This window comes from Podarcis cretensis (assembly GCF_951804945.1).
Source record: "Podarcis cretensis genome assembly, chromosome: 3".
NCBI lineage: Eukaryota > Metazoa > Chordata > Lepidosauria > Squamata > Lacertidae > Podarcis > Podarcis cretensis.
In genome coordinates, this window is record NC_137172.1 from 117,686,236 (window position 1) to 117,708,202 (window position 21,967).

Below are 21,967 nucleotides of genomic sequence, written 5' to 3' on the forward strand. Positions count from 1 at the left end.
CAGCTCAGTTTTTTTGTTTTAGTTTTGTTAGGCCAGTGATAATATGTAATCAGTATATAACAAGAATGGGTTCCGTGCATAACTTCATTACAATATATGTGCTGAAAAATCAACCAATGGACCTTTGTGTCTCATAATTAACACCAGATTTTTATCCATTCAGATTTAAAAGCAATTGAAGGTAATCTCCTTTCCCTTAGGTGGTGACAATGAAGATGATGCCATAATAAACAGAAAACACTGGCAAACATCAGTCCCACAGACTCTTCTGAATCTTCTAGAAAATGCAGATATTTCCTCTACATCCACTACCATGGATGAAGCAGGTAATCTCTTGGGAAGTATTTTCTGAGTGTTACTGACTCCACCTGGTTCTTTTATATGTGAAATACAGTGGGTATTTCAGAAGGGTGCTCTACTGTGACCTGAAATATCATTTCCATAGTTGCCAAAGTGCAAGAGAGGCAACCCAAAAAAATTACTTGTGGGTGCTAAGCTAGAGTATTAGCAGGCTGTTTTCTGACCATTCCTAGCCTAGTGTGCTTGCTCAGAGCTATTTTAATTCTACGTTTTCTATGCAGCTGTTTTCTGAAATGGTTCATGAACCTCCTAACCCACCAGAGGCCCCTAAGATTTGTTTTGTCTTAGTTTAGAAATACTTTTAACTATCATCTTCCTGTCCTTCAAATATTTTGTCTTTCGAAAAAATGTTCCATAGTGCTGTTGCCTGAGCAAAAGTGTCGGCAAATGAATGCACCTTTGTAGAAGGATGAATTATGATTACAGTGGTACCTCGGGTTAAGAACTTAATTCGTTCTGGAGGTCCGTTCTTAACCTGAAATTGTTCTTAACCTGAAGCACTACTTTAGCTAATGGGGCCTCCCGCTGCCGCCGCCACGTGATTTCTGTTCTCATCCTGAAGCAAAGTTCTTAACCCAAGGTACTATTTCTGGGTTAGCGGAGTCTGTAACCTGAAGTGACTGTAACCTGAAGCGTCTGTAACCCGAGGTACCACTGTACAGGAGCAAGAGAGGAAGCAGAAGGCTGAAAGTTCTTGACATTTGGAGGTGAAATGCAGTGGGGCTAGTTTTCCATGAAAGCCTTGCTAATGCAGAGTGAGTGAACTAATGTATTATTATTTCTCAGTGGGCCAGGTTAGCTTGATGCCTCCAGAATTCCCTGAAAACAGGAGAAAATGGAGCCAAGAATCACCTGGGACACTGATGAACATGCTAGCTGAAGCAGAATGCTCCAGTGACACTTTGTGCCAAGCCGAAGAACACAGTAAGTTGCTACTTACATATTTTGCTACTTGATAGTCATATCTGAGATTTATTTGACATTGCGTGCAGCTACTGAATATATCAGGGACGCGGGTGGCGCTGTGGGTTAAACCACAGAGCCTAGGACTTGCCGATCAGAAGGCCGGTGGTTCGAATCCCTGCGACGGGGTGAGCTCCCGTTGCTCGGTCCCTGCTCCTGCCAACCTAGCAGTTCGAAAGCACGTCAAAGTGCAAGTAGATAAATAGGTACCACTCTGGTTTGACAGAAGTGGCTTAGTCATGCTGGCCACATGACCTGGAAACTGTACACCGGCTCCCTTGGTCAATAAAGCGAGATGAGTGCCGCAACCCCAGAGTCGGCCACGACTGGACCTAATGGTCAGGGGTCCCTTTACCTTTTACCTTACTGAATATATCAGTGCACTTAACCTACGCACAACAAGCACACAGGTTGAGGGTGGAAGCTTGAACTGCCCTAAAACAGACAGTATCTGTGTGATATTCATAGCTCAGTACACAATACTGAGCATAAAGAAAATAGGAGGATGGTTTTAAAACAATCAGTCATGCTATTTTTAACATACCACGATATAAAGGCAACATGTATGCTTGAAGTAAATGGGGAAAGTTGCTGTGGCGTTCATACGGAGCCCCCAGTCGTCTCACGGGCTATTGACCCGTACACCACTAATCTGCTGCCACCAACCAGGTCCTCCCTGGTAAAATCACTTCAGTCTCAGTCAGCTTTTCAATTAATAAAGAAGAGTGTATTTTATTTCAGACACAAACAAAACTTTTACAGCATTCCAAACGTTGTTGCTCTTTACTTTCTTAGTCTTATTTTCCTCTCTCTATCTCTTTTACCTCCCCACGCTCAAGAACCCACTGCCCTGTCTCTCTGTTACCAACTGCCTTTCCCAACCAGCCAACCTACGAAATCCAACCAACTACCCACCACAACTCCCAACGAACTCCTTCCAGAACTCCTCCCACAACTAGTTTTATAGACCCACTGACTCCACCCCCCGGGTCCTGTCTGTGCAACCTATTTAACTATTTCCCCTTCCAGCACTCTCTCATATATGTTCACGTCACAGTTGCCTACAGTAAAATTGTGCCCAAACATCTTATACAACCAATTATCAATTGCAGGATAAATTGGAAAGTTAAGAAGCTTCACGGTAATGAAACGATGTGAAAGATCGTCTAGTAATTCCAAACTTAATAATGCCTATCCAGAACCTTATGAGAAAGCTGGTAGAGCAGGCTTCCTAAACCTCGGCCCTCCAGATGTTTTGAGAATACAATTCCCATCATCCCTGACCACTGGTCCTGCTAGTTAGGGATCATGGGAGTTGTAGGCCAAAAACATCTGGAGGGCCGAGGTTGAGGAAGCCTGCTGTAGAGTTTTATATATTTTTCAATTCCAGCAGAAGGCCCGATTCACAGTGTTTCAAGCAGAATTATTCCTCACCGAGCTTATATGAGGTTTGGTGTCCTGCATATTAAAAAAGGTGGTTTCATCGAATCCTTGGTCTGAGCAAGGGGCCACCTCTATCAGGCTAGCAATAGTGACCACTTGTCCACTAACCCACCTGGAAGTACCACTTCACACAAACAGAGAGAGTGTCTTTATGCAAGGTATGCAAAATTGTGAATTTGGAAGCAGCCCCACATTTGGAAGGCAGTTCTCTGTGGACTACCTCATGTGAACTGGCCCCATATATTTAAATTAGATTAGCATCAGGTATAAACCAAATGGCGACACATTGGCCAACCCTGCTCTGTAGGTTTACACACGCTCCTTGCTGTAAATTCAAAGTGGCTTACAATCTTTAAAACACAATAAAACCAACTAAAACATTTTCTGCTTCAGAAGAGACAGTAACCCCATGCACTCCAAAAAATGATGAAGCTGATTCAGAAGCGAGTTCTGAATCGGAAGTGGATGCTGCTGTTGAAGTGGATGAAGAAAGGCTTGATCCAAGATCTGATGACGATGATACGTAAGTTGGCCTTTGCTTCTTTGACAGTATCAGCATAACATAAAAGACTCTTATGCAACAGTATTTTTGAACTGTTGAAACCTTTAGATTTGTGACAAATGTATAGAAAGGGGAGAATCAGGAACCTCACCAATTTAATAGCATAGTTCTGTCTAGATAAATTAGTGTAATTGCTAAAAACTAGGATGTTGTTTGTTTTGAAAGGTGTCTAAAGTGTAAACTTTAGCTCATGTTTAATATAAAGTACTGACAGTGGGCAAACTGATAATTTAGTAAAAATAGGTTGACTAGCAAGCTTGGTGAAGCTAAAACTCCAGAACTGAATACTTGGCTCTCAATCTTAACATTGTGTGAACCAGCACTGAAGGATGAAAAACAGGAGGAACAGCAAATACTTTCATACTGCTCTTTGCTGACTCCTACTATGAGGTCTCCCTTGAGCCAAAAAGTTTTAGGTACCCCTGGCTTAAACCAATACAGTGGTGCCTCGCAAGACGAAAAGAATCCGTTCCGCGAGTCTCTTCGTCTTGCGGTTTTTTCGTTTTGCGAAGCAAGCCCATTAGCGGCTTAGCGCTATTAGCGGCTTAGGGGCTTAGCGGATCAGCTGATTAGCGGCTTAGCGAATCGGCTGATAAGCGGCTTAGCGGATCATCTGTTAAGCGGCTTAGCGGCTTAGCGGATCATCTGTTAAGCGGCTTAGCGGCTTAGCGGATCAGCTGATAAGTGGCTTAGCAGATCAGCTGTTAAGCGGCTTAGCGGATCAGCTGATAAGCGGCTTAGCGGATCAGCCGTTAAGTGGCTTAGTGGATCAGCTGTTAAGCAGCTTAGCAGATAAGCGGCTTAGCGGCTTAGAAAAAGGGGGGGGAGGGAAAAAAACCCGCAGGAACTCGCAAGACATTTTCGTCTTGCGAAGCAAGCCCATAGGAAATTCGTTTTGCGAAGCACCTCCAAAACGGAAAACCCTTTCGTCTAGCGGGTTTTCCGTCTTGTGAGGCATTCGTCTTGTGGGGCACCACTGTAGCACTTTCAGACAGTCCTGCTGATTCCTTAAAAGCTGATGAGATGCGAACTCTGTACCCTCACAAGGCAACTGTGTAGGGCCCCATTAACACATAAACCAGCTCTCACATTTTCAAAAAAAAATTTTTTTGATAAATATTGGCCAGTTTAGAAATTCAACATTATGATAACTTGATCAAGAATCGTAAGTAATAGCCATTTTATCCTATTAATTTAATCTGTTAACACAGTAACTTTGAAGAATCTGAGGATGAATTGAGGGATGAACTGGTAGAATCCCTGGAAAAAGTAGTAACATCTCTTCAAGAGGAGATTATAAAAGCCCCAGCTGAAAGAGAAGACACAGGTGAACTGAAAAAAGCAGCAGTATCCAATGGTAACCTTAAATCCACTGAAAGTTTGGAAGAGGATATTAACCTGACTACAGACAAACAGGAAGGAACGATCAGTTAACACTCTCTTGGGGAATAGTTCCTTAAGAATGACTGGCAGCTAGTGGAATGTGTTTTAAGAAATGGTTATCTCTTTCTAGGCTTATCAACAACTATTTGGGACCATAATTACAGAGGTGAGAGATACGGTCCAGGTAGTGCAGGGCCGTTCAGTTTAACTAACTTTACATGACTGGTTCCTTGCCTTCCTGCATTTTGACATTATCTTTACAACATTTAGTTCCTCATTCTCCAGTTGCACATTATGTTACTTAGATATAAAAACATCCTTAGGGGTTTGCAGCCCAGAACAAGTCGATGTCTTGATATGGAAGCACTTTATTAATCTTTCCCCCACAAGTCTTACTCAGCATAGCCTATAGAATAGAGCGGTGTGTTTTTTTTAGGAAATATCACCATGGCTATTTCCCTTGCATGCCTCCAAGGGTTGTCTTATAGTGGAGTCAGTATGGAGGAACTCTTTCCTCTTTTGAGGTACTACTGCCACTCCCAGGTACCACTGCTTGCAGTTCAGGATTATAGGATGTGTGGTCTAGCAATGTATGGGGGACCCCCAGTTAAGGAAGGCTGGTGTTCGTTTATAGCTGTATGTTTAGAGCTGCTATAGATCCGTCATCATGACACACACCTTGTGTGATTTCCTATGCTGATGCCTTACCAGATTTAACCAGCAGGATAAGAAATCTTTATTGAGGCTGTTCTACTGTAGACTACCTTGGGGGGCAGGTGATAATTCGTGATTAAATACTCCTCCCCAAAAATGTAATTGACACTAAACTCCATGTGAAGGCAGCTGTGGGGAACCTCTAGCCCTCCAGATGCTGCTGAACTACAACTCCCATCATCCCTGGCCAAAGGTTACCCACCTAGCTTTTATCTAATGTGAGGGTTTTCTGTATAGAAAATTCAGTTTTGTGAGCTTATGTCCCAATATTGAAGTAGAGCCTAGACTATATATATAATTTGACTTTCCAGGATCATTTTCATTGTACACTACTTCACAACTTCAGATAGCGTACAATTCTGGTTGATGTTCAGAATCCACTGAGTCCTCCAAGAACAGCCTTTTCATGACTCTGTATTCATTATGCCAAGCAGATCATTGAAATGCGAGGAAACTTTTTAGATATTCACTCTTCAATTTCATATGTAGTTTTATGTTGATAAGTTATGGGGAAAATAATCTGGGACAAATGTAGATTCAACACTTGATACCACAAATTCATTTTAAGATTAAACAGCTTGCTCTTTTAAGAAGCTAGGACTAAGTTGTCACCACTGGAAGCTGCTGTGTATATTTTGTAATATGATTATTCAGCCCAGCTACTAGATCCTTAAGCATATTATGTATCATTTCATATCTACTTGTGTCTATATATGTTTGGGAGCATACACTGTCGGACTGTCATACAGGAATAAGATACCCTTTATTGTACAATAGAAATACAGCAACTGTATATACATAACGACTTATGTCCAGGTATCTATTTACAAAATGTTATTTAAATAATTGTTCCACAGATAATAGGAATGTTTCCTCAAATTCTTGTTCTGCAAATCTCTTCACTGACTGACGAGCAGTTTGTCTGATTTCTAGCCTTTTTGTAGGAGGCAATGAAAATATATAGGCCATAGTATCTGCATAGTCGTCTTCATTTTCTGCTAGAAATCCAGTAATATTTCCTTCATAGGGCACCACGATATCCAGCTTGGGGCCTCCAGAATTGTGAGCAAGTATAATTGTGCCAGCTGCCATACATTCAACAATTCCTATATGAGACAAAACAAGCTATTGTTAACTACAGTTCTCACCTTAACTAAGGATTTTAGTGTCACTTTAAAAGCATGAAGGAAAACAAAATAGGCTGGATCCTGAGATCCCACTCACAGAAAAAGGTACTCCTCACACTGTTACAGAACAGAGGGGAAGCAGATTTTTGGAACTTCAAAGGGAGGGTCCCTGAAAATCTTTTCTAGGAGTATGAGATAGTATAGGAAGTGGAATCACCAACCACTTCTGTTAAGAGCACAATTTCTTGGTAGAAGAAGTGCTATGACATTGGTTCAAAACCATAATGTGTACAAAATGGAAATGGTGACCTGTTTGCATTCTGCAGCAAAATAGATCCCAAAAAATGATCCAGCAAAAGTGGCTGTCAGAATGATTGTCACAGGGATATGCAAAACCATATCATGATGTGCACACAGTTTTGTGGAAAAGAGGCTACTTGTGACATCTCCCTCGGCTGGCTCATTGAGAAGATTAGACATGTAAGTAGGATTTCTCTCAGCATCTGCATTCAGTGATGATAGTGAATTCCTCTTGAGCTTACAGCTTATGCTGACAGTTTTCAATTTTTGAAAGGGATACAGGGAGGTGGAAGAGAGCAACTGATTTCCCTTACAATGAGTGAAAAAAATAGATGAAAAAGCCATGTTTGTAACCTGGGTAAAGATAAAAGTCATTCCCAAGTAATCTAAACTGTGAGAGTTCAGCACTGGAACAAACAGCCAAATCAGTTTGTAGAATTTCTCTCCATTAAGATTAGCATTCAATATGCTGGTCAGGCATTATGTTGGGATATTTTTTAGGGTGTGATGTGCAATAAGGAAAAGAGATAATACTAGATTGGATCCCTTCCAAATTTACAGCTCCCAAGAATGCACAATATGGAAGTAGCTGAACACAGTATCAGTTTGATGGAAGAACAGATGAAAACAGCACTAAAGCACTTTATAAACTCATAATTAGCCATGAGTTTCAACACCAGGAGCTAAAGAAATGATACAGCTGACTATATATAGCTCCACTTACCAATCCCAAAGTGTTCATTCCACATGGTGTGAAGTCCAATGGTGGCATCTGCCAGATGTTGCTTTAGCTCTTCAAATGGAATGTTAACTTTGAATTCTACCCTTTTTTCAATGCCCAACTCTTGGCAGAGCTTTTTAAGTCCACTTACACGCTGCTCATCTTCTTGGTTACGACAGCCACCAATCAGAATGAGTTTGGGCAGCAGCTCCTGCCCTGCAGTCTTTTCCAGCAATTTAGCAAAGGCTCTGATCTGCAGACGATGGTCTTTTTCTGGCCTAAACTGGCTTACAGAAACAATAGTTTGCTCTACAGTGCCCTTTTCCTCAAGTAGAGGAATATCCAAGAATGTCTGAACATCACAAGGCGGATACACAACACTGGTGCGGTCACTGCACCTCCAAAGGGAAAGGATGTGATTGAAAGTCCACGAAGAATTAACCATGACAATGTCACTGCAAGAACCGACTAAGCCATATATAGAAGCAAAAATATAATAATATGTGAGTTTCAATTTACTCAGTAGGGGATTTCTTGTGATGATTGCTGCATTATTAAATCGAGCATTCTGGTTCCTAACCACAGAAAGCATGTCAGTGCTGATTGTAGGATAATGAACGTAACAGCCTATCCGACAACCTCCTAAATATTTAAAAAGAGGAAGTGTGAAAGCATAACCCATGGAGTCAATGTAGACATCAGGAACACAGTTCACAAGAGCTTCCCAGCCAAGAAATATAGATCCTAAGCTCTGACCCAGCAGTGTAAAATGTGGGTACAGGGAAGCTTCTACAAGGTAGCGCCTTCTCAAAAACACAAATTTCACAGGTTGATTTAATCTGATGTTGAATCGTCTGTAAGCACCTTCAAGGATATTTTCAGCTGTGACGCCAGCATCGCCAGTGTAGACAACATAGGACACATCCTTGTACCTGAAAAATGAAATGTAAATTATCATCTGCAAATCATCTTAATTTTACACTCAGTAAAAGAGTCCATTTATGGGAAGACGCTTTAATTTGATTGCCTTTCTTGGAATGTCTAAAACTACAACCATCAGCCACTATTTATCTATCTTTTCTGTACAACTACTAAGCTCTGTTTTCCTTGGATGCATATGTTTTGTTACTTGAAATTAAAAATCAATTAATAAAAGAGACTATGTCAAAAATAAAATAAAGCACACATGTTCAAAAGAGTTGTATAAATATGCTGCAAATACATATAAAAAATAAGGCAGGCACAATACCCAAGCAGGCTTGTTGCTGTTTTGTGAGCAAGTATTTTATATATATATGCATATTTAAGGACAACAGACCAAAGATGCAATACAGGTTTAAGAAAATAAAAAATGAAAAGCAAACAGTAACCGCAAGGGAAAACTGATTTTAACTGAGGAGTATCATCTTATCAACCCAGCTTGTCATTTTCATTGGCCACAAGCACATGTAAACACTAAACCATGGATTATTACTATGGATGGACCCAATTATGTTTTAGGCTCATGCACTCCGCTTTCCCCTGCAACTGGGAAGAGGACTTCTGATGACTTCACTTCTAAAGAATCCTAATTTAGTATTGTGTTCACACCTGGGATATTTCTTTTAAACAAACAGTTGTAGTTTAACATGCCAGCTTCATAAGCTATGATTTGAAGTTTGCTTGTTATAACTTGTCGACATAAGTGTTAAACCAGCCTTTGCGAACCTGGTGTCCTCCAAATGTTTTGGGCTACCACTCCCATCAGTCCTAATTAGTGAACTGGTAAAGGCAGCGTTAACCATGGTTTAGCATAATGTGTGAATGCAACCATTGCTTTCAGGAAATGAGGGATTAATGCAATAAATGACCTAGCCACTGTGATCCACGCGACGGTCACCTCCAGACTGGATTATTGTAACTTGCTCTACGTGGGGCTGCCCTTGAGACTGACCCAGAAACTCCAGCGGGTGCAGAATGCCGCAGCGAGACTCCTTACAGGGTCTTCGCTGCAAGATCACATTCATCCGGTGCTATACCAGCTGCACTGGCTCCCAGTGGAGTACAGGATCAGGTTTAAGGTGCTGGTTTTAACCTTCAAAGCCCTATACGGCCTAGGACCCTCGTACCTACGGGACCGCCTCTCCTGGTATGCCCCACAGAGGAACTTACGGTCTTCAAATAAAAACATCTTGAAGGTCCCAGGCCACAGAGAGGTTAGGCTGGCCTCAACTAGAGCCAGGGCTTTTTCGGCTGCGGCTCCAACCTGGTGGAACGCTCTGTCACAAGAGACAAGGGCCCTGCAGGACTTGACATCTTTCCGCAGGGCCTGCAAGACAGAGCTGTTCCACCAGGTCTTTGGTCAGGGCGCAGCCTGACTCCCTCCTTTGGCAAGCTTTACAAAACTTTAGTTTATGGTTGCCATCAATTTTGATTTTAATTAATTTTTATAATGTTTTTATAATGTTGCACTGTTTTAGTGTTGTTAGCCGCCGTGAGCCTGGCTTCGGCTGGGGAGGGCGGGATATAAATAAAATTTATTATTATTATTATTATTATTATTATTAAACAAACATCACTGTACGAAAAGTGAAATGCATACTTACTTTTTCTGTAGTGCTTTTATAGCACACCACAATACTCTCTCACCTCCTCCCCCTGCATTGCAGTATGGGTGAAAAAATGCAACCACAAGTGGCCTTTTTCCATCTCGCCCTGATGGAATTTGTTGTTTTTTCCTTTGCTGGAGCCATAGTCGTAAACCAAACAGGAGCAGGAGCAGACAGACACATAAAAATCCACTTAGTAACAAGGCAGGGAAAGCCAATGAGTACAGCAATCTGAAATGAGAAGGAGAGGGAAGTGGAATTATAGCAACAATTCTGGAAACTATAAAGAAGTTCAGCAAGGAGAGCCAATGTTTGTTTCCATATGAAAACAGGTAATTGTTTTTGTTATGGCAACCCTATCTTCATGGATGAAGCCCAGACTGAAGGGAAATGGAGGAGCCTGGCAACTGTACGAAGTATTTTGCTTTCCATTCATGCTTTGGATACATTCGGCTCAGAAATCTCTCCCACCTGCCATCAACATCAAGTGGGTGGTGGGTAAGAGAAGAAACAAACAAGCTGAAATTTATCAGCCTTCATTTTGACAAAGGGATTTCTACTCCCATCAGAACGGCAAGCAAAGTCTTAACACAAAGCAGGGAAACCAAATCCAGAAGCGTGCAGATGTATATAATGAACACAGGCAACAGAACAGTGATTTGAGCAAGAAGGGGCTTGTCTGGGAAGGAGAGGGAACTCTGGATTGGCCAGAAAAGGGAAAGAAGGGCTGGACTGGACATAAATGAAGAAGAGAGGATAAGCCCCCAGCAGTGATGGACAAGGCTGAGAATCATAATATTGCAGAGTTGGAAGAAACCCCAAAGGCTTTTTAGTCTAACCTCCTGCAGGATTAACATTCTATGGCTTTTTAATGTGTGTGGGAGGGCGGTTACTGGTTTGTATTTGTTTCTGCTTTATTATGTATCTTGTATTCTCATTTTGCATTTTTCTGCAGTGAACCACAGGTGAAGGGTGGTACCTAACTTTAATACAGTAGTGCCCCACAAGACGAACGCCTCGCAAGACGGAAAACCCGCTAGACGAAAGGGTTTTCCGTTTTGGAGGCGCTTCGCAAAACGAATTTCCCTATGGGCTTGCTTCGCAAGACGAAAATGTCTTGCGAGTTCCTGCGGATTCCCCCCCTTTTTTTCCCCTTTTCCTAAGCTGCTAAGCCGCTTATCAGCTGATCCGCTGATAAGCTGCTTAACAGCTGATCGCTAAAAGCCGCTAAACCGCTAATAGCGCTAATCCGCTAAGCTGTCAATGGGCTTGCTTCGCAAGACGAAAACACCGCTATACGAAGAGCCTCACGGAACGGATTAATTTCGTCTTGTGAGGCACCACTGTAATTATTGTATAAACTGTTTGGCAGAACAACTCTGCGTTGTAAAAACACGAAAGCTGTTTCTCCTGGGAAAGGGGAGATAGGATAGACATCTTCAAACATCTCAAGGGCTGTCACATGGAAGATGGAGCAAGCTTGTTTTCTGCTCTGCCGGAGGACCAATGGCTTCCAGTTAGAAGAAAGGAGATGTTCCGACTCAACATCTGGAATAGCTTTCTGGCAGCAATACCCTGTTTCCCTGAAAACAAGGCCTCCCTGATAGTAAGGGATCCCCCTAACATAAGGTCTCCCCGGAATATAAGGCCCCCGAAGCTACTGTAAGGCGCCTGACTCCTCTGGACCGTAGTGGTGGAAGCCGCCGCGCAGCTCACTGACTGGCCGCAGCACAGCCGGAGCTGTTCAGGCAATGCGAAGTCTCTTTAAATCAGAGAGCCTGCTGCTCGCTCTGCCCTGACGGAGTCTGGCTGACTCACAATTAGACAATACAGTGGTACCTCGGGTTAAGTACTTAATTTGTTCTGGGGTTCCGTTCTTAACCTGAAACTGTTCTTAACCTGAAGCACCACTTTAGCTAATGGGGCCTCCTGCTGCCGCCGCACCGCAGCTGCACGATTTCTGTTCTCATCCTGAAGCAAAGTTCTTAACCTGAGGTACTATTTTTGGGTTAGCGGAGTCTGTAACCTGAAGCGTATGTAACCCGAGGTACCCCTGTAAGTGTGTGCCGTATTCTTCTTCATGGAAAAATAAGACATCCCCTGAAAATAAGACCTAGCGCATCTTTGGGAGCAAAAATTAATATAAGACTCTGTCTTATTTTTGGGGAAACAGGGTAGCTGCTGGGCAGTGGGACGGACCCCTTCGCAAGTTGTTTCCTCTCCTCCCTTGGGAGGTTTTTAAGCAGAGGTTGGATGGCCGGCTGCCATGGATGCTTAGTGTTTCCCAACCTTGGGCCTCCAGCTGTTTTTGGACTACAACTCCCATCATCCCTAGCTAGCAAGACCAGTGGTCAGGGATGATGGGAGTTGTAGTTCAAAAACAGCTGGAGGCCCAAGGTTGGGAAACACTGCTTTAGCCGACCTTCCTGCATTGCGGGGGGCTGGACTAGATGACCCTCAGGGTCCCTTCCGACGCGATACCTCAGGCAGGCGTCCTCCCCGCCCCGCAGAGTCCGCCGCAGGTGACGAGCGACTGGTTCTCCGCCTCCCGCCCCCCTCCTCGGGCCTTTGGCAGGGGAAACGCCTCTCAGACATTCCTCCCTCGGGAAGCGGCAGCAGAGACGCGCCGAGGCTGAGGGAAGAGGGGAAAAGGGAGAGCAGCTCGCACCTGAGAAGCGGCCCGGCCGGGAAAGGCGCCATCGCGGAAGCCGCCCTCAGCTTCCGGAACCGGAAGTCGTGCTCCTTCTCCCCGCCTCTCCCAATCCCGTCGTCCTTCATGTTTTACCTCAGGGAGCAACGGCCATTTAAAATGAGCGCCGCTCGCTAATGCCCGGCGCCAAATAGGTTCCCGCCGCAGAGAGGCGGCGTTAGGGACGGTGAAGTGTCTTATTTCCGCCCGTAATGCCCACATTCAGATGAAATAATTTTATTTTATGGCTCTAATGGACACTATATGTCTCCGCTTGTAGAGCAAGCTCTGCGCGCATCTGCAATTTTCATAGCTCTACGGGCTTTTCTTTTTTTTAGAGCGTGAGGCAGAGCTTTCCCCCATTAGACTACAATTCCCATCAGCCCCGGCGAAAGCGGTCGGCGGGCAGGGGTGACGGCAATTGTAGTTCCAACGACACCCGGAGGTTAAGGCGAGAGGAGGCCAATCGGAGCTCCCTACTAGCGCACCGAGGAGCCAATGAGAGCTCGGAAGGAAAGGCAGCCAATGGCTGGCTTTGATTCGCCAATCTGCGAAGGATGCTAAAATTTAAAGGGTAATGTTAGGAGGGCGGGGAGCTGAGTCTGCCATTGGAGGCGATGGAGCGAGCTCTATAATAAGCATGTTTACATCGGATTAATTTTTTCCCGTCTAAATTTTTCCCCCCATACCAGGTGCATTTGGAAGGAAGTCTAGATTGAAATGCGAGCCTGTTAAAGCTTCCACTTAAAACTTAACTGGGTAGGTTTAAAGCCGGGAAAGTAATCAGGGGTGAAATATGTTGGCTTTATATTTGGAAATGGACTTTTACAAATGTGACACAAAGAAATTGGGTATTGTAGGGTTCCTACTAGGGACGCAGGTGGCGCTGTGGGTTAAAGCCTCAGCGCCTAGGACTTGCCGATCGAAAGGTTGGCGGTTCGAATCCCTGCGGCGGGGTGCGCTCCCGCTGCTCGGTCCCAGCGCCTGCCAACCTAGCAGTTCGAAAGCACCTCCGGGTGCAAGTAGATAAATAGGGACCGCTTACCAGCGGGAAGGTAAACGGCGTTTCCGTGTGCGGCTCTGGCTCTGGCTCTGGCCAGAGCAGCGATGTCACGCTGGCCACGTGACCCGGAAGTGTCTCCGGACAGCGCTGGCCCCTGGCCTCTTAAGTGAGATGGGCGCACAACCCCAGAGTCTGTCAAGACTGGCCCGTACGGGCAGGGGTACCTTTACCTTTAGGGTTCCTACTGGAGCCATGGATTGCTATACTGACTCGGGGGCTAAGATCAAGGAGACGTTGTGTTATTTATCTAGAGGCTTCGCCACTGAACCCACATGAGAAATCTTGTTATCTTACTGTTCTCTCTCGTTTGTTTCCCCAGGGTTTTGTGATTTGTTGGGTCGTAATTTTCCTTTCGGGGATGGGGAGAGGAAGTGGAGCTGAAAATAGAAGAGTAATGATTAATGACACTTCTAAGATTTTAAAAGGATCCTTTGTTTTGTAAAGCAATCTTAGTGAGAAAGCTGACCAGTGATTTTTTTTCCTGGGGGGACTCAAGGCTATTCAGTATTGGCACCTTTTTTTTCTAGAAGAAAAGCATGGCTGCTGACTTTTTGCAGTACTGTACAGTTTAAGGATTGCTTTTGAAGTTCACATTGTAGCTTACCTTAACGTAAATGTCTAAGATAAATATTTTAATGCAATCTGTTTGTCAAAGTTTAGGCAGTGTAGTATAGTGGTTCTCAAAGGGTGTGTGGCACACTACACTGGTGTAGCAGGAGTGGGTGGCAAAGAAACTTTTAACCAGACAGGTCTTTCTATGTAGTGGCGCCCGCCCTGTGGAACTCCCTCCCATCAGTTGTCAAGGAAATAAACAACTATCTGACTTTTAGAAGACATTTCCTGTTTAGGGACGTTTTTAATATTTGATGTTATTTGATTTATTATTAGTTGCTAAACAAAATGACGTATTTGAATCACATTTACATGAGAAAAAGGGCCAACTTTCCTTTAGGATAACTTTTATAGCCCAGCTGGATTGCAAAAATCACTAAATTGGTAACAGATGCTTCAGGTTACAGACTCAGCTAACCCAGAAATAATACCTCAGGTTAAGAACAGAAATCGTGCTCTGGCGGCGCGGTGGCAGCAGGAGGCCCCATTAGCTAAAGTGGTGCTTCAGGTTAAGAACAGTTTCAGGTTAAGAACGGACCTCCGGAACGAATTAAGTACTTAACCCGAGGTACCACTGTACTCTGCTCAGGGTCCATTAGGAAGAAAGTTCAGGGGATGGTCTCTGAGGTGTTGAGGGACTCCTATGGTCCTAATTGAAGAGGGAAGATAGGCAGCAGAGAGGTTTTAGATGAGGGTTCCTCATCTGACCGCTTGTGGTGTCACTTGGAAAGTGCAAGAAGGAATAACGACAATGCCATTTTTCCAGTTACAGATAGGTAGCCGTGTTGGTCTGCCATAGTCAAAACAAAATAAAAAAATTCCTTCCAGTAGCACCTTAAAGACCAACTAAGTTAGTTCTTGGTATGAGCTTTCGTGTGCATGCACACTTCTTCAGATACACTGAAACAGAAGTCACCAGACCCTTCTATATAGTGAGAAGGTGGGGAGGGGTATACATGACAAAGCCATTTTTCACCTTCTCACCCCTTGCTTTTTCCTGTAAGACCTATTGCAGTCGTTAAGAGTCGTCAACAGGCTCATCACAGCTATCTGCCAATCACCCAATCCCACCACCCTTCTGAGTAATACCCCTCCCCACCTTCTCACTATATAGAAGGGTCTGGTGACTTCTGTTTCAGTGTATCTGAAGAAGTGTGCATGCACACGAAAGCTCATACCAAGAACTAACTTAGTTGGTCTTTAAGGTGCTACTGGAAGGAATTTTTTTATTTTGTTTTGACAATGCCATTTTTGCAACTTGAGATGTATAGCTATCTCAAATTGCCTTCTGTAGAACTGGGTGTGTACATATTGTGCCACCACAACAGAATATAGTATAGTAATAAAGATAGAGCTTGCTCTCAGAAATTGTACTTTTTCTTGGTATATTTCTATACAAATGTGTCCTTTTAAAGTTTTGCATTATGAGATATAAATGAACTGCCTGTTCGTGGTATAGTGTTTTCTTACAACAACTGTATTTACAACTTAAATTTGCTGAGTGGTTGTTTTTACTTATTTTTTTAAAGAACAGTTCAGCTGAACAAGAAAAGAAAAGGGGGGGAGAGAGAAATAAAATATATACTTATATACATATAGGTAAAGGGACCCCTGACCACTAGGTCCAGTGGTGACTGATTCTGGGGTTGCGGTGCTCATCTTGATTTATTGGCCGAGGGAGCCAGCGTACAGCTTCCGGATCATGTGGCCAGCATGACTAAGCTGCTTCTGGCAAACCAGAGCAGCACATGGAAATATCGTTTACCTTCCCACCGGAGTGGTACCTATTTATCTACTTGCACTTTGACGTGCTTTCGAACTGCTAGGTTGGCAGGAGTATATACATATACATATGTACAATTGTACTTAACTAATATTGTATTGTTATGTACATATGTACTTACAGTATATACTTATCTAATACATAGGCATTGTTATTATCCAAATGCATATATGTTTATTTTAAACCTATATTATGTATTAATGCATTCCAAATATCATGATACTTGTCCATGCAAAGTCTGCATTTGTAAGCAATCCATTCATAAGTTGCAAGTGTAATCATATAGTCAAGCCATTGATTAAATGGAGCTGTACACTTAATCTTTCCAGCGCATCAATACCAGTCTTTTGGTCATAATAAGGGCACAAGGAATCCATTTACGTTGTTCAGTTGTCAAATTCCATATTGCTTTAGGTATGTAGTTGAAAAGAATATTTCCATCTGAAATTTTTAACTTTTTCTGCACAGTCATACTTTCTCCCAGAACCTATTAAAGAAATAAGGACAATAAAAAGTCAGGAGAAAGAAAAAGAAATGAGAAAGTAATAAAGAGGACTCCAGCTGTTAATTATGTATAAAAAGATTATTCAAACTATTTAAGGTCTTCACTCCGGAATGGTACCAGAATCCTGACTTAGTGTTGTGTTCAAATTAGGGGTCCTGTTTTTTTGTTTTGTTTTTAAAGGTCTGTTTCACATGTAACACTAAGCCATGGTTTCATGCTATGTGGGGGAGTCTCAGTGAGCCTGAATGAAGAAAGTTGCTCACACGCTTCTCTTTTCCCACTTGAAGCTGCGCAGAATCACATCTTTGCTTGGGTTTGCTGAGGCTCTTCTACATATCATATCACTAAAGCACATCCTTTCCCACCCAACTGTTGCTATCAGTCCCAGCTGCTCCCCCCCCCGCCTTACAGATAATATAAGGCAGCTGCTGTCTGTCTGTTTATATAAGAAGGCTTTACTTTCAGAAAAACATCCAGTCCAATCCTTGCAATGTACAGATCCTGCTCACAGCCATCCCTGGGTGGACTTGAACCACCAACCTTCAAAGGGGCAGTTGTAGGCACAAAGGAAACCTAGGAAAAGCTGTCTCTGTGGAACTAAGTGCTGGCACGTGAAATCTTTTATTTAGTCATGAGAAATGTATGCAAGTCAATTTCATGCAGTATAAACCTGTTGGTAAGTAATAGATTAACTGGGCACAAGTAGATTCATATGACCATCATGTGGCCTTTAATTACTGGTTGTAGAGTTGTGGGCTTTTGTTTTCCCCTCCTTCATATGCATGCTGCAGTAGTGGAACTATAGACGGGTGAGTGGCCCACTTCCGGAATGCATAGAAATATGTCAGACAAAAGAAGCTTTAGACTGCTGACATTCACGGTAAGTTTACATATTTATAGACTACATTTGTAAGATGTTTTGTGTAGCACATTGATTGTATATTGTATCGTGAACAAGCTGTGGCACCTAGGAGGTGATTAACTTTGCAATTCTGAGTAGTTACCGTATTTTTTGCTCTATAACACGCACCAGACCATAACATGTAGTTTTTAGAGGAGGAAAACAAGAAAAAAAATATTCTAAACGAAATAGTGGATATATGATTTTTGTGGTTCATGCTGTGGCCACAGACATGTGATCTGACAGTGAGTTTGGAGTAGCCCAATGCAAAAATCCTGAGGATCCATGTGGATCCATGCTTTGTAACCATGGAGGAGGGAAGGGAGGGGAACCATGGATCCTCTGCTCACGACTGCAGCAGATCCCCACCACCACCCGCAGGCATTCGCTCCATAACATGCACAGACATTTCCCCTTACTTTCTAGGAGGAAAAAAGTGAGTGTTATGGTGCAAAAAATATGGTATTTGGCAGTAAGTTTCCTTAAGCTCAGTGGGACTTCTTTGAGTAAACATGCATAGGATTGGGCTCAAAAGTAGTTACTTTGAGGATTTCACCTACAGTGATTGTGCTGGTCAAGAACAGACTGGCACAAGGGAATACAGTGGTACCTCAGGTTACTTACGCTTCAGGTTACAGACTCATGCTAACCCAGAAATATTACCTCAGGTTAAGAACTTTGCTTCAGGATGAGAACAGAAATTGTGCGGCAGCAGCAGGAAGCCCCATTAGCTAAAGTGGTGCTTCAGGTTAAGAACGGACCTCCGGAATGAATTAAGTACGTAACCAGAGGCACCACTGTATATGTTCATGACTTAACATTACAAAAATGTGTATCAGTGTATGATTGGGCCAAGACAATACTGCGAGAAAGTGACTTTAATAAGAAAATGTATATAAATGTATTATGTCATCCTATTTAGATTGGACCCAAGAGAATATAGTGAGGAAAGAATTTTAATTTATTCTGTTGAATCACAGTATTCTGATTTTCCTTCAAGAATCTCAGGCAACGTTAGTGGGATTATTGCACTTTTTTCCTCATTTGAGGGAAGGTAAGTTGTGTGTGGCAATGACTGACCCAAAATTGCTCAGTGGGAATTTAAACTCAGGGCTCCCTCATGCAATACTCTTGCATATTGTCTCTCCAGCAGGTTGCGTGATGTTGAGTTTGTAATATTGGGTGGGTTATGAGAAAAGGGGTCAAGTGAGCGATGTATTATGCCTCCTCTACAAATGCATATACAAACATTATTGAGTGCTAGAATTGTAAGAGCCAGAATTGTGACACACATATTAATTAGAGATGAACAAATTGGTTTCTTTACTAAATTATTTGTTTTTCTCTGTACGGTCCTTGGTGAGGAAGGAATAAATATATTTCCAGTCTGTGTCACTTTTGCATATGTGTGCATCAGAACACCCAGGAAGTATGAGAACTGTTCCAATCTTCACACGAGTCTGGGAAGTTTGGCTCAAGTCAGTTTCATATCAGAATGAGCAAAGATCCGTTTCCTTAAACATACCTAGTTTTAATGCAGCTGTAGCACAGTGGAGCTAGAATGTTTCCTGAACATTATTCTAAATTATAATTTATTTGGGACTGGATCTTTGGTCAGGATTGATAGAAAAAGGGATTTAACGCTAATCTAGTCTGATTCTGGTTTCTTTTTTTAAAAAAAAAATATTTATTAAGATTTTACAGAAAAGAGAAGAATAAATTTACACCAATCTAAAAAGAAAAAGAAGATCTCCAACTTTTAAATTCATACTTAATTAACCTTCTTTCTTGACTTCCTCACACCTCCCTTTTTTGTGTTCCTCTTTACCCAATCAAATACAGCAAAACCTTACCCTCTTTCAAAACTCATTTCTAGGTATTATAATCATTCTATTATGTCTCCGATCTTTCCTCCTTATATTTTAAACACCTTTAACATATTATTTACTTTTGACATAATATAGCTTTAGTCTTTCACCCTTTTTCTATTACATTTTTGCATACTTTTCAAACTATGTCACTAATGCCATATTGTTATCATTTCCAACATCATTTTAACATTCATAAACTTTGCAGTGTTTCTGCAGATAGTCTTTGAACTTCTTCCAGTCCTCTTCCACCGATTCTTCTCCCAGGTCTCGGATTCTGCCAGTCATTTCTGCCATCTCCATATAGTCTATTACTTGCATCTGCCATTCTTCCAAGGTGGGCAAATCTTGTGTCTTCCAATGTTTTGCGATAAGTATTCTTGCTGCTGTTGTTGCATACATAAAAAATGTTCTGTCTTTCTTTGGCTGGTTTCATTTTCTAAATGTGTTGTAACCTGTTGAGAGCCTCTGGGATAGGGCAGTATGGAAACAGAAAAAAGATGAAGCAGCATCTTGTGAAAAGAGCCACTTGGGGGGCAATCTGAACCTTGGCAGTGCCACCAGCACATCCACAGTCCTGCCTTGCATGGTGGAATATTTAGAGGGGCATGATAGTTGCTGTGCCAGCCTGCAACTGGTAGCGCTTTTGAGCCAGGATCAGGACCAGTGCAAGTCACATGAGGCCAGTGGACCTGGGCTGACAGAATCCAATGAATTCAGGTCAGCTCAGCCTGTACCTGAACATCCTGCCAAGGGACCTTCTGCTGGCAGCACTTCCATGCCCGCATGTGGTGGGCGGAAAGCCAAGTTCCACACTGCCTCCAGGTGGCAGGAGCCTGGCAGAAGTGGGCGGAAGAACACCTCTGCAAATCCAAGCCTCCCTCTGGCATAACTGAACGGTGGTGGATTGTTTTTACTCTTGGTTCTATCTTGCTTGGAAAGAGAAAACTAAATAATGTTTGCTAGTTATGTACTTAAAAAAAGAACAAACCCGCCAAATTCTAGCCAGTGTTTCTCAACCTTGGGCCTCCAGCTGTTTTTGAACTACAACTCCCATCATCCATAGCTAGCAGGACCAGTGTTCAGGGATGATGGGAGTTGTAGTCCAAAAACAGCTGGAGGCCCAAGGTTGAGAAACACGGCACCATGGTTTATTTGATCCTCTGAACCTGGCTCAGTGACCAAACTTGGTCTGAAACTGGTTTATAAGCCTTGCTTTACGTAAACCATGGCTTAGTTTTGCATGCAGACCCCGCAAACTTTATAAAAAGTCAAAGTCTTCCTCCAAAGAATCATGGGAGCTGTAGCTAAGGGTGCTGAGAGTTGTTGTTGTTGTTTAGTCGTTTAGTTGTGTCTGACTCTTCCTAACCCCCTGGACCAGAGCATGCCAGGCACTCCTGTCTTCCACTGCCTCCCGCAGTTTGGTCAAACTCATGCTGGTAGCTTCGAGAACACTCTCCAACCATTTTGTCCTCTGTTGTCCCCTTCTCCTTGTGTCCTCCATCTTTCCCAACATCAGGGTCTTTTCCAGGGAGTCTTCTCTTCTCATGAGGTGGCCAAAGTATTGGAGCTTCAGCTTCAGGATCTGTCCTTCCAGTGAGCACTCATGGCTGATTTTCTTAAGAATGGAGAGGTCTGATCTTCTTGCAGTCCATGGGACTCTCAAGAGTCTCCTCCAGCACCATAATTCAAAAGCATCAATTCTTCGGCGATCAGCCTTCTTGATGGTCCAGCTCTCACTTCCATACATCACTACTGGGAAAACCATAGCTTTAGCTATACGGACCTTTGTCGGCAAAGTGATGTCTCTGCTTTTTAAGATGCTGTCTAGGTTTGTCATTTCTTTCCTCCCAAGAAGCAGGCGTCTTTTAATTTCGTGACTGAGAGTTAGGTGAGCCCTATTCCCTTCTGAGAGCTACAATTCCCTGAGTGGTTTAACAACCAATGCCTCTTCACAGGTAACTCAGGGGAACTCTGTGAGGGGAATATGGGGGCCCCTAACAACTCAGCCTTAACGAACTCTTTGACTGTTTGAAGTGGTATCATAGTTCTTTTAATGTATAGTGTGAATGCACCCTCTGAGGTGTCCCAAAATCTTGTTGCTTTTGCTGCAACAGACCCTTCGCTCAGCCGTTCCTCTGGATTAAAACACAATGAACTAGCTGACCATGCTTCTGGGCTGGCAACCCAAGTTGCCCAGAGGTGCATTGATTCTTGTTTATTTTATAACTACCATCTTCTGAACCAGAGATGGGAATCTTTTTGATCCAGGAGGCCACATTCCCTTGCTGCTAATCTTCCAAGCACTGCATGCCAGTTCTGGGAAGTCCAAAATGGTGGATGAAGCCCAAGATGGCAGTGTATGCTGGGCAGCCCCTAAGCGTA

At 43.0% G+C, this 21,967-nt stretch overlaps 3 protein-coding genes across 8 annotated transcripts in view; 2 read left to right on the forward strand and 1 right to left on the reverse strand.

Moving 5' to 3' along the window:
• The window catches only part of LOC307212424 (serine/threonine-protein kinase Nek5-like), a 24,889-nt gene extending 18,603 nt beyond the window's left edge, over positions 1–6,286 (forward strand). Inside the window, exons 20-23 of the mRNA XM_079969784.1 lie at positions 201–326; positions 1,147–1,284; positions 3,160–3,289; positions 4,540–6,286. Coding sequence (XP_079825910.1) covers positions 201–326; positions 1,147–1,284; positions 3,160–3,289; positions 4,540–4,762 — 617 coding nt within the window. The 3' untranslated portion in view covers positions 4,763–6,286. The remainder of the gene's footprint in view (positions 1–200; positions 327–1,146; positions 1,285–3,159; positions 3,290–4,539) is intronic.
• On the reverse strand, positions 6,170–12,956 carry ALG11 (ALG11 alpha-1,2-mannosyltransferase). Its single transcript, XM_079969918.1, has 4 exons — positions 12,830–12,956; positions 10,159–10,392; positions 7,577–8,505; positions 6,170–6,531 (listed from the first exon to the last, which is right to left on the reverse strand). The coding sequence occupies exons 1-4, from the start codon at positions 12,937–12,939 to the stop codon at positions 6,260–6,262; spliced, it is 1,545 nt and encodes a 514-aa protein (XP_079826044.1). The 5' UTR covers positions 12,940–12,956; the 3' UTR covers positions 6,170–6,259.
• A 480-nt stretch (positions 12,957–13,436) lies between these two features.
• Positions 13,437–21,967, forward strand: part of ATP7B (ATPase copper transporting beta) — a 52,630-nt gene continuing 44,099 nt past the window's right edge. The window contains exons 1-2 of one of the 6 annotated variants that reach the window (XM_079969631.1): positions 13,437–13,609; positions 18,637–18,768. Coding sequence is in view for 2 of the 6 variants with exons in the window: in XM_079969632.1 (XP_079825758.1) it covers positions 21,307–21,381 (75 nt within the window). In the remaining 4 variants the exon portion in view is untranslated. Of the gene's footprint in view, positions 13,610–16,356; positions 17,694–18,636; positions 18,769–21,283; positions 21,382–21,967 lie in introns of those variants that run through there. The other 5 variants (XM_079969630.1, XM_079969634.1, XM_079969635.1 and 2 more) reach the window with 5 other exon arrangements.